The 12520-nt window shown below is 54.0% G+C and overlaps 1 protein-coding gene across 2 annotated transcripts in view; it reads left to right on the forward strand.

Moving 5' to 3' along the window:
- Positions 1 to 199: 199 nt before the first annotated feature.
- Positions 200 to 12520, forward strand: part of UHRF1 (ubiquitin like with PHD and ring finger domains 1) — a 52857-nt gene continuing 40536 nt past the window's right edge. Inside the window, exons 1-2 of one of the 2 annotated variants that reach the window (XM_034944741.3) lie at positions 200 to 505; positions 1727 to 1889. In XM_034944741.3, the coding sequence (XP_034800632.3) occupies positions 324 to 505; positions 1727 to 1889 (345 nt within the window). In that variant the 5' untranslated portion in view covers positions 200 to 323. Of the gene's footprint in view, positions 506 to 939; positions 1097 to 1726; positions 1890 to 12520 lie in introns of those variants that run through there. The other variant, XM_034944742.3, reaches the window with a different exon arrangement.

Consider the following 12520-nt stretch of genomic DNA (forward strand, 5'->3'; position numbering starts at 1 on the left):
ACTGGTCAATGCGTGCGAGTGGGGGGCTGCGAACGGACTTGGACTTAAGAGTTCAGGGGGTCTGTACCCTGGGGGTCCCCAAGGCTCCTGGGGGGGTCCACGTGCGGGGGGTGACCAGGCCCTGCCACGCAGCCCCTTTGCACGCTGGGCGCGCCCAGCAGAGCGCGCAGGGCTGGGCGGAGCCGTGGCCCGCTAGGCGGAGGCGCCGTGGACAGAGGCGGGGGCGCCCCCCACCCTCTTTCTCGCTTCCCGCCACTGCGTCGGCCAATCAGGAGGCAGGCGCCCGCCCCCGGCACGGCCTCCTGCTGCCCCGCAACTCCCAAATGCCGAGTTTTCGCGGGAAAAAAATCAGAGCAGCTGGCAGCGCGGCGGGCAGCGTTTGCCGAGCGGGCGCTCCGGGTCGCACGCAAGTCCGCGCGGGGTCCGGGCCACGCACGCGGTTTCATCGCCATCCCCAGCCGGGCCAGGCGCGCAGGCAGACAAGCTGTTCGCGGCGACCGGAGAGGTGAGCGGGCGGGCCGGGTCGGGGTGCCAGCCCGGGCCGGGCGCACGGGACTCGGGAACTTTGCAAAACTTTCCCGCGCGGCCAGCCCGGGCGCACGCGTGTCCCGCACTCTGTCCCGGGATCCAGGGCCTCCTCTTCCACCTAACCCTCGGGAATCGTTCCCCGGCACACACCCGGCTGGAGCCGGGACCAGCGCTGCGTCCCCGGAGCCCGGCGGGGGGTCGAGCGCGCCGGGTGGGGGAGGGCCCGGCGAGCCGCCGGGGAGGATGTCAGGCTCCGCGCCTGCGCGCGGGGCGCCCCGCGATTCAATTGTCGCGCCCGAGCCCGATTTCGCGCGCCCTGAGTTCCCCGGGCGCATCTGGGCCAATGGGGAGCGAGCGGGGCGGGGCGGCCGGGTGCTGCAAAGCCAATAAGAGGCGGCTCAAGTGAAGGGGGGCGGGACTTGACGAGCGGGGGCCCCCTCTGTAGTCCCAGCGGCGGGGGTGGGCGTGGGCTCGCTGGCGCGACCCGCGCGGGCCGGTGGGAGTGCGGGAGGGACGCCGAGGGTCCAGGGTTTGGAGGGGCGCGAGCTGCCGGGGGTTGGAGGTCGAGGTGAGTCGCGGGGCGCGCGCGCTCGCGGGTGGCCGGGACGGGGCGGCCGGTTACCATGGCCACCGCGGGGCGGGCCCGGTCGCGCACGCGCGCGGGGGGGGGCCGGCAAGGAGGGGGGGCGTGGGCACCGAGGGGTCCCGGGGTCCGCGGATCTCGGGTGGGGTTTTTCCCTCTCAGTAGCACTTGGTTGAGTTCCCCCGGGACTTCTGAAGTTCCGGCCCGCGCTGGACTTCTGGGATTCCCTCTTCCGTAAATAGGAATTCGAGGAATGAATGAATCAATGAATGAATGAATAAACAAACCAACTCGGCCACTTGGCCCGGGCCTCCTTTCTCCTCTGGTCGTGGGGAAGGAGGGATGGGTTGGACCTTCTGCTTTTCTTTCAATTCCCTCTTTTCATTCTCCTTCCTCCTCAATCTTCAACACTTAGCTAGTCGTTAATGCCTTAAGTCCTTAATTTGCTGTGTCTGGCCCTGGCCGGGGTCTGGCTGTACAGGAGGACTGGAAGGGCATCCTGGGAGTTTCCTGGTGTCCACAGGCCGGACAAAAGCAACCCCGACTCCTTAGAGCATGGCATGGCTCAGAGGTGCTGGTAAAACTGATGGGGGTTTTTGCTGTCCCTCCCCTCAGCGCCGACACCATGTGGATCCAGGTTCGGACCATGGACGGGAGGCAGACCCACACGGTGGACTCGCTGTCCAGGCTGACCAAGGTGGAGGAGCTGAGGCGGAAGATCCAGGAGCTGTTCCACGTGGAGCCAGGCCTGCAGAGGCTGTTCTACAGGGGCAAACAGGTACACCCGCCGCCAGCACCTTTGTTCTATGCCTGGTCCAGGCCCCGCGCCTCTGCAGCCACCAGCCGATACTTTCTCCCTCCCACCTCCCCCCCCAACAACCTCGTCCGGTCCCACTTCACCTCTCCCGGAAGGAGAAGTCCACAGAAACCTCAAATGCCTGCGAGAGGAAGGAACAAAGGGAGGACTCACAGATTGACACGCTGGGCTGGCGGCTGGCCCTCGAATCTATAGGGTCTGGGCTTTTAAACTTCTTTTTTCAAAGCTCCGCCTCAAAATAATGGCTAGAGAAAGAAGTTTTGGAGGTGGCCGATGGAAGGCTGAGGAATTTTCGAGAAAGGGCCCAGGACCATCTGGTAGCTAGGACGGAGGGGACCAGGTTTTCTTTTTTAAACATCCACCACCAATTGCTCTCAGCCTGTACCGGTTAAGCATCAGGCCCTGAGAGTGTTTTTTTCTAAAAATTTGGATTAGCTTATTCAGAGTCTGGAGATGGCGCTTGCTAATCAGGAATTTCCGCCACCCTGAGCCTGCTGTGCTGCGGCTGCTGCTGACCTGGGGCGTGTGGTCCCCGAGGGGTCCACCGGCCCTTGTCTCTTTCTCTGTTCTGTCTCCAGCCCCTCGTTGCATTTAAAATGTCCCCCTTTGATTTCATAGCTGCCACGTTTGGGGCGCTCCCTCCATTGGCATCTGGGGGTGGAGGTGCTACTTTGGTTGGTGTTTTTGTGGGGGACTGTGGGACCTACTTTGAGTGGGGTTTCCCGGCAGGATGAGACAGTGTGATCGAAGGTGTAGGTCCCATCTGCTGGAGTTGGTTGGACCGTGGGGACGGGCGTAGACTACTGGAACTGGATTAAAAGTCGTCAGTTGAGCTGCGTGTACCCCACTGTGTTGTTGTTGGATTTTGAACCGGGTACTGCTGCCATCTGGTGTCTAGGTTGGAAAATAAACACTGCGCCCGGCCAGGGGTTTTTGGGGGCTGGGAGGATCATGCCTGCTCACTCCAGATGAGACCTGATGATTAATTTCTCTGGCTTGCATGCCATAGGAGACCTTCATTAGCCCTCTTCCCGTAAGAGACGTGATGACTTGAGTCTTAAGAATCTGAGTTAACCCGCCCTGCCCCGGGAGGAGGCGATCTGGAGAACTTGGGGAGTTGACGGTGCAAGCCGCGTGCGTGCAGAGAAGAGGCAGGGCTGGGCTCGACAGAGGAGCTCCGCCTGGCGCTCTCTTCCTCCCTCCTCCTATGATGCGTGCTCCCTTTGTGGCATCCAAACTGATTTTGATTTGCCACTCAGCCTATTGGGTCAGCACAGAAGGCTTCATTTCACAAAGAGTTTCTGAAGCCTGCAAGGACCTTCTAAGTTCACAGCGTAGGTCAATGGCGGGTTGGACTCTCATGCTCCCAAGTTCAGGAGAGGAGATAATGCTGAGTATCCACTCTATGCCAGCCACCGAGCTAGCATTTTAACTTTTGCATTTCAACCATGCAGGAATGGGAAAACACCTAGACACACCTGCCATGTAGATTTCACCATCGGTATTCTGACTTATTAGGTTTATCTTGAAGCGCTCTGTCTTTCTCTCTGCCCGCCAATCCATCTTTTTGGGATGCATTTCAAAGTAAGTTGCAGACACCAGTCCACCTTTCCCTTATTACTGCAGCACACCGTCAGTAACTAGAGCTCAGTATTTGTTTTTGGTTCTGTTTTCATTGATTTTTTTTTGTTGTTGTTCCTATTTGAGACAGGATCTCACTCTGCCCAGGCTGTGTTGCAGTGGCACCATCACAGCTCACTATAGCCTCAGCTTCCTGGGCTCAAGCAATCCTCCAGCCTCAGCCTCCCAAGTAGCTAGGACTATAGGCATGCACCACCATGCCTGGCTAGTTTTTGTATCTTTTGTAGAGATGGGGTCTTATTATATTGCCCAGGGTGGTCTCCTGGGCTCAAGTGACCCTCCTGCCTTGGCCTCTCAAAGTTTTGGGGTTACAGGCGTGAGCTACAGTGCCTGACCTAAAAACTTTGTCTATAGTGAAACAGATGTTAAACAGACTGAATAATTTTGACAAATGTCTACATCCATGCAACCCAAAACCCCTATCTCCCCTCATTTGTAACATAATACTTGAGTCATACAATAGTGTCTGTCACATTTCTAAGTTTAGTGTGACAATGACAGGAACACTTATGTTAATTAGACATGTACATTGTGCTTTTTTTTTTTTTTTGAGATGGAGTTTCATTCTTGTTGCCCAGGCTGGAGTGCAGTGGCTCGATCTGGGCTCACTGCAACCTTCACCTCCTAAGTTCAAGCGATCCTCCTGCCTTAGCCTCCCAAGTAGCTGGGATTACAGTCACCCACCACCACACCTGATTAATTTTTTGTATTTTTAGTAGAGACGGAGTTTCACCATGTTGGCCAGGCTGGTCTTGAACTCCTGACCTCAGGTGATCCACCTACCTCCGTCTCCCAAAGTGCTGGGATTACAGGTGTGAACCACTGCACCCAGCCAGGTACATTGTGCTTTTAATTGTCAGGATGTCGGCAGTGATGACACCTGGCCCTAGCCCTGCCGGAACTCACCCAGACTGAACAGGGAGCTGGGATTGGAACCTGGGATTTTGGTTTCTGAGACTGGGCTCTCAACACTGAATTTCATCTCCCAGGTCAGCTCTGGTAGTTATGAAAAGATTCAGTGTTCCTGTGTAACCTTCATAACCGCCTCTTAGTTCCCTTACCCTGTGGCTGTTTCCCATGTAGTAGCTTTTTTTTTTTTTTTTGAGACAGTTTTGCTTTTATTGCCCAAGGTGGAGTGCAATTGTGTGATCTCGGCTTACCTCAACCTCCACCTCCTGGGTTCCAGCGATTCTTCTGCCTCAGCCTCCCTAGTAGCTGGGATTACAGGTGTGTGCCACCATGCGCGGCTAATTTTTTTTGTATTTTTAGTAGAGATGGGGTTTCTCCATGTTGGTCAGGCTGGTCTCGAACTCCCGACCTCAGGTGATTCACACCCCCCTCCCCCACCTTGGCCTCCCAAAGTGCTGGGATTCGAGGCTTGAACCGTCGCATCCGGCCCCCATGCAGTAGCTTTTAAGAGATCATGTCGTTGCTTCTGTCTTCCGGGCCACAGAGAGGTGATGCAGTTTCCCCACTTGCATGGCTGGGAAAGTGAGCTGGCAGCAGGGAGGTTTGGACAGTGGCGGGAAGGCGGGACAGAGGCACACAGCAGCACCTCCCAGAGCGTGAAGTCTGCAGGTACCCAGGCTAACGTGATAGAAAGCAACACAGTTCCTGGTGGGCACAAATGGGCCATTGTCCTTATAGAATGTTCTAGAGTGTTCACAGTCTTTTTTTTTTTTCCCTGTTTAAAGAAACCTGGCCTAGCAGCCCAAGGTCTGCAGTGAAGTTGATGGAGACCCCAGAGCAGAACAGAGTTGGGTCTGTCTCGGAATATGGATGATCTCGTGGTGGTCTCACTTGGGCTGAATAGGGTGACAGTGATGTCGCTTGATGGGCGGGAACGCAGGGAGCTGATCGAGGGCAGAGACTTTGGGCAGACGGCCCAGCCTAGGCAACGGGAGAGGCATCTGCGGCCCCCACCCCTCAATTTTTTTTTTTGGCTGCACATCAAAATAACAATAGCTGTCTTTTGCGGCACCTTTAACCTGCTCGGGTACAACACTCTGCGCTGTACATAATCTTTTCAGCATCCCTGGCCCGCGACTCGCCAGCTCCCACATCATCTTATTTTAGACAGGGCTAATACCCACCATGCTGCAGCGCAGGGCGAATTCAATGAGGTTGTGGATTTGAAGGGCGGAGTGAGCCCTGTGCCAGGCTCACAATGAAAGCGAAATCAATCTCTCAGCACAGGGCCTGTCCCGCTCTGCACTGTGGATGTTTGGGGCCAGGTCATCCTCTGGCTGGGACCGTCCTGGGCACTGCAGGGTGCGGAGCAGCGTCCCTGGCCTCCACCCACTCCATGCCAGAGCATCCTGCCCTACCAGTCATGACAACCACAAATATTCCCAGAGACTTCCATGCCTCAAAGGCAGGATTAAGGTCAGTCTGATGCCTCAGTTGAAATGGTGGCCCAGGAATGGCCTTTCAAGGGTCACTTGTCACAGTGATGCCTCAGGTGTCCCCACTGGACGGCCCCCTTGCAGAGACCTGCCCTTCTGTCTGCGGGAGGGAGGGTCCCCACCACCAGCTCCCACCCACTGCGGCATCCCTCCCCCAGGAGGGCTCCCTGGTAGAGGGCGCGGCCTCTGTTAGGATGACTCACCACTGTTGTGGCCCCGAAGCAGCTGTAGACAATCTGTAAACGGGTGGGCGTGGCTTTGTTCCAATAAAACTTGATTTATAAAAACAGGTATGGCCGGGCCCAGTGGCTCATGATTGTAATCCCGGCGCTTTGGGAGGCCAAGGCAGGCGGATCACCTGAGGTCAGGAGTTCTAGAACAGCGTGCCAACATGGTGAAACCCCGTCTCTACTAAAAATACAAAAATTAGCCAGACGTGGTGGCGCATGTCTGTAGTTCCACTTAGGAGGCTGAGGCAGGAGAATCGCTTGAACCTGGGAGGTGGGAGGTTGCAGTGAGCTGAGATCCCACCACTGCACTCCAGCCTGGGCGACAGAGCAAGACTCCGTCTCAAAAAGCAAAACAAAAAACAAAACCAAAACAAAAGAGGTGCAGGCCAGAATTGTCCCCGTGGACATAGTTGGTCAATTAGATTGCATACTTTAATCCAGCCTCAGTTGGTGTGTCTGGGTTTTCTGGCTAGGAAGAATGCTGCTGTGGAATGTGCTGGAACAGATCCTTACGTGCGCTGTGTTGGAGTCTTTCCAGGTCAGGGGTTCTCAAACGGATTTCAGGACCCTTTACATCATCCAGAATGATCCAATAGCCCCAGGAGGCTGTGTCTGTGTGGATTATGTCTGCCGGCTGTTAGTGTGTTAGAAGTTGAGGCCAGGCATGGTAGCTCACACCTGTAATCCCAGCAGTGTGGGAGGCTGAGGCGAGGATCGCTTGAGGTTGGGAGTTTGAGACCAGCCTGGGCCATGTAGCAAGACCCCGTCTCTACAAAAAATGAAAATTAGCCGGGCGTGGTGGCGCATGCCTGTAGTCCTAGCTACTCGGGAGGCCAAGGTGGGAAGATCACTTGAGCCTGAAAGGTTGAGGCTGCAGTGAACCAAGATTGTACCACTGCATTCCAGCCTGGGAGACAGAGCGAGACTTTGTCTCAAAAAAAAAACAACCAAATAAATTGAAAGCTGAGAAATTCAGAGCACAAGAAGACAAGCGCGCCCCCTCTTTTAGCTGTCAACATGGCGGAGCCGTCCCTGGTGACGCAGCCTCCAAAGGCCTCCCTGTGCCCTCCTGAGACCGCAAGAGGGAAAGTGGCAGCGACAGTGATCGTGGTGTCTTTGTGGCGGTCGTGTTGACCTCACTGACCCCCGAAGTGCCGCTCTAGGGTCTGTCCTCAGCGGTGACCCGGCCGGGTCGAAGGGCAGAGTTCCGCGGTCACTAGCCCTCCACCCGTCCTGTGTGCTGGGATGCCCTCGCGGCGCCGTCCACGCCACCGCCGCCCCCTTCTTGTGGGTTCTGTCTCCTCCGTGTCTAGGATCCTCCTGCATCAGTTTTTCCTTCCTCCCTTCTCTCCCTCCGTCTGTCTTGCCCGCACCTGAGGTTGTCGCAGAGGCGCTGAGACGGGCCAGCAGGAGCTGTGGCTGCCCCTAAGGAAGGCAGAGCAGTTTCTCACTTCCTTCCCCCCAGGTCCCGTCAGGCCCCTGCAGGCACTCTCTCTTCCGGCTGGAGGTCCCTCCTGATCGAGGCTTACACGGTCTTTGCTGAGCTCCTAAATGTCTGGTTTCTATCCCTAAAGTTGGAGAACCACCGCTCCCCAAACCCGGTGGCATTATCTGCCCTGCTGTGCCGCTAGGCAGCGTTTGGCACCCTGAAAGAGAGCCCCTGAATGTGGCACGAGGGGTAGGAAGTGGGCAGCTCGGTGGGGGGGGGGGGGTGCAGTGAGCTTTTAGTCTTAAGTTTTCGTTTTTTTTTTTTCTTTTTTATAGAGATGGGGTCTCACTTTTTTCACCAGGCTGGTCTTGAACCCCTGGCCTCAAGTGATCCTCCCATCTTGACTTCCCAAAGTACTGGGTTTACAGGCATGAGCCACCACACTCGGCCCTTTGTCTAAGTTTTCAAAAGGAATCAGCAAACTTAGTTATCAAGTTGTATTTGTATTTATCTGGACACTTTTCTTTTTCTTTTTTTTTTTTTTTTGCCTTTAAGGGAGACAGGGTCCACAAGGCCGGGCGTGGTGGCTCACGCCTGTAATCCCAGCACTTTGGGAGGCTGAGACAGGCGGATCACGAGGTCAAGAGATCGAGACCATCCTGGCCAACATGGTGAAACCCCATCTTTACTAAAGATACAAAAATTAGCTGGGGATGGTGGTGCACGTCTGTAGTCCCAGCTACTTGGGAGGCTGATGCAGGAGAACTGCTGGAACCCAGGAGGTGGAGGTTGCGGTGAGCCGCGATCACGCCACTGCACTCCAGCTTGGCAACAGAGTGAGACTCAAAAAAAACAGAGTGAGTCTCAAAAAAAAAAAAAAAAAAAGAGACAAGGTCTTGCTGTCGCCCAGGCTGGAGTGCAGCGGCGTGATCATGGCTCACTGCAACCTCTGTTTTCCAGGCTCAAGCAATCCTCCTACTTCAGCCTCCCGAGTAGCTGGGATTGCAGGTGCCTGCCACCACACCCAATATTTAAATTTTTATTAATTGAAAAAACTTTTTTGCAGAGACAGGGTCTTGCCTGGTATCAAACTCCTGGGCTCAAGTGATCCTCCTGCCTCAGCCTTCTGAGTAGTTGGGACTACAAGCATGAGCTATTGGGCCTGGCCTAGCTTTTATACAATGCCCATGTTACAAAATTCCAAATGTCCAAAAAGCAAGGAGAATATCTTCCACTCTGCCTTGACCTTCAGTTTCCCCTCTGTAGTAACCTGTCTGCTTCCAGAAGTGCTTGAACATGTGTGCGTTTGCTATGGGTTTTTTTTTGTTTGTTTTGTTTTGTTTTTGAGATGGAGTCTCACTCTGTTGCCCAAGCTGGAGTGCAGTGGCGTGATCTTGGCTCACTGCAACCTCCACCTCCCAGGTTCAAGTGATTCTCCTGCCTCAGCCTCCCAAGTAGCTGGGGTTACAGGTGCACACCACCACGTCCGGCTAATTTTTTTGTATTTTTAGTAGAGACGGGGTTTCACCACGTTGGCCAGGTTGGTCTCAAACTCCTGACCTCAGGTGATCCACCCACCTTGGCCTCCCAAAATGCTGGGATTACAAGTATGAGTCACTGTGCCTGGCCTGTTTTTTTTTTTTTTTTTTTTTTGAGACAGAGTCTTGCTCTGTCGCCAGGCTGGAGTGCGTTGGCTTGATGTCAGCTCACCGCAACCTCCACCTCCCGGGTTCAAGCAATTCTGCGTCAGCCTCCCGAGTAGATGGGACTACAGGCATGCACCACCATGCCTGGCTAATTTTGTATTTTTAGTAGAGACGAGGTTTCTCCATATTGGTCAGGCTGGTCTCTAACTCCTGACCTCCAGTTATCTGCCAGCCTCAGCCTCCCAAAGTGCTGGGATTACAGGCGTGAGCTACTGTGCCCAGCTGGTTTTTTTTTTTTTTTTTTTTTTAAGACAGGCTCTTGCTCTGTTGCCCAGGCTGGAGTACAGTGGCACGATCTTAGCTCACTGCAGCCTCGAATTCCTGAGCTCAAGTGATCCTCCTGCCTCAGCCTCGCAAGTAGCAGGGACTATAGGCTGTATACCACTATACCTGGCTGATTTTAAACATTTTTATAGAGATGGGTTCCTGCCATGTTACCCAGGCTGGTCTTGAACTCCTAGCCTCAAATGATCCTTCTGCCTCAGCTTCCCAAGGTGCTGGGATTATAGACCTGAGCCACTGCTCCTGACCTCATTTTTTTTTTTTTTTTTGAGACAGGGTATCAGTGTCTCCCAGGCTGGAGCGCAGCGGCGCGATCTCGACTCACTGCAACCCCTGCCTCTTGGGCTCAAGCAATCCTCCTACCACAGCCTTCCAGGTAGTTGGGACTAGAGGTAAATTTTGTAGTGATGGGTTTTGCCATGTTGCCCAGGTGATCTTCAACTCCTGGACTCAAGTGATCCTCCCGTCTTGGCCTCCGAAATCATACCTGGGATTACAGGCATGAGCCACTGCACACAGCCCCATTTTAACTTTTTTTTTTTCTGAGGCGGAGTCTCGCTCTGTCACCCAGGCTAGAGTGCAGTGGCGTGGTCTTGGCTCACTGCAAGCTCCACCTCCTGGGTTCATGCCATTCTCCTGCCTCAGCCTCCCGAGTAGCTGGGACTACAGGTGCCCGCCACCTCGCCCAGCTAATTTTTTGTATTTTTAGTAGAGATGGAGTTTCACTGTGTTAGCCAGGATGGTCTTGATCTCCTGACCTCATGATCCACCCTCCTCGGCCTCCTAAAGTGCTGGGATTACAGGTGTGAGCCACCGCGCCTAGCCCATTTTATCTTTTCTGATAATGATTTTCCTTTTGCCAAAAACGGCAAGTGGGTTTTAGATTAAGTCACTCCTTTTACCAGGCACAGTAGGGAGACCTTGAGTTAGGGCTATGGTGGTGTCATTTAATAGGGACATTCAACTTCACTAGGTTCAATGATAGGAGACTTTACAAATTTCCATAATGGTAAATCTTCTTTCATTTAAATTATTATTATTGTTGTTATTATTTTTTTTGAGACAGAGTTTTGCTCTTGTTGCCCAAGCTGGAGTGCAGTGGCTTGATCTCAGCTCACCGCACCCTCTGCCTCCCGGGTTCAAGCGATTCTCCTGCCTCAGCCTCCCGAGTAGCTGGGATTACAGGCACCCACCACCACGCCTGGCTAATTTTGTATTTTTAGTAGAGACGGAGTTTCTCCATGTTGGTCAGGTTGGTCTCGAACTCCTGACCTCAGCTGATCCGTCCGCCTTGGCCTCCCAAGGTGCTGGGATTACGGGCATGAGCCATTGCACCCGGCCAATATTTAAGTTATTAATGAAGAATAAAAAGAGGCTGGGCGCAGCGGCTCATGCTTGTAATTTCAGCACTTCGGGAGGCTGAGGCAGGCAGATCACCTGAGGTCAGGAGTTAGAGATCAGCCTGGCCAACATGGTGAAACCTCGTCTCTACCAAAGATACAAAGATTAGCTGGGTATGCTGGCATGTGCCTGTACTCTCAGCCATTCGGGAGGCTGAGGCAGGAGAATCGCTTGAACCCGGGAGACGGAGGTTGCAGTGAGCTGAGATTGCGCCACTGCAGTTCAGCCTGGGTGACAGTGAGACTCCGTCTCAAAAAAAAGAAAAAAAAAAGTAAGTCCCACGTAGCCATCACCCTCTGCAGTAGTCATCTGCTGTGTCTGATCTTGTTCATTTGGCTCATTTCTACCCTACCCACTTACCTCTACCTGACTGGATTGTTTAAGAGATGGGATCTTGCTGTGTTGCTCAGGGTGGAGCACAGTGGTTATTCTCAGATGTGATCATTTTGCGTGAGAACCCCAAAATCCTGGGCTCACGTGACCCTCCGGCCTCAGTCTGCCAAGCAGCTGGGACTACAGATGTGAGCCACTGTACCGGCTCCTACTGGATCATTTTGAAGTGGGTTACAGATGCCATAACTATAACACAGACATCATAGGTACAGGAATTTCAGTGCATCTTCCGCAGTGGCTCATAGATCACACAGATAGAAAATCGGTCAGGAGGGCCACGTGCGGTGGCTCACACCTGTAATCCCAGCACTTTGGGAGGCCAAGGCGGGTGGATCACGAGGTCAAGAGATCGAAACCATCCTGGCCAACATGGTGAAACCCTGTCTCTACTAAAAATACAAACATTAGCTGGGCATGGTGGTACGCACCTGCAGTCCCAGCTACTCGGGAGGCTGAGGCAGGAGAATCGCTTGAACCCAGGAGGCGGAGGTCACAGTGAGTCAAGATTGTGCCACTGCACTCCAGCCTGGTGACAGAGGGAGACTCCGTCTCAAAAAAGAAAAAAAAAGAAAAGAAAGAAAATCGGCCAGGATGCCGGGCACGGTGGCTCAGCCCTATAATTCCAGCACTTTGGGAGGCCAAGGCGGGTGGATCAACTGAGGTGGGGATTTCGAGACCAGCCTGACCAACATGGAGAAACCCCATCTCTACTAAAAATACAAAATTAGCCAGGTGTGGTGGCGCATGTCTGTCATCGCAGCTACTCGGGAGGCTGAGGCAGGAGAATTGCTTGAACCTGGGAGGCGGAGGTTGCAGTGAGCTGAGATTACACCACTGCACTCCAGCCTGGGCAACAAGAGTGAAACTCCGTTTCAAAAAACAAACGAAAAAGGAAAGTTGGTCAGGATGCTGGGCACAGTGGCTGGATCCTATAATCCCAGCACTTTGGGAGGCTGAGTCAGAAGGATCAGTTGAGCCCAGGAATTTGAGACCAGCATGGGCAACATGGAGAAACCCTGTCTGTACAAAAAATACAAAAAACTTTCTGGACGTGATGGCCCATGCCTGTAGTCCCAGTTACTTGGAGGGGCCGAGGTGGGAGGGT

Source organism: Pan paniscus, chromosome 20 (assembly GCF_029289425.2).
Source record: "Pan paniscus chromosome 20, NHGRI_mPanPan1-v2.0_pri, whole genome shotgun sequence".
Classification (NCBI taxonomy): domain Eukaryota; kingdom Metazoa; phylum Chordata; class Mammalia; order Primates; family Hominidae; genus Pan; species Pan paniscus.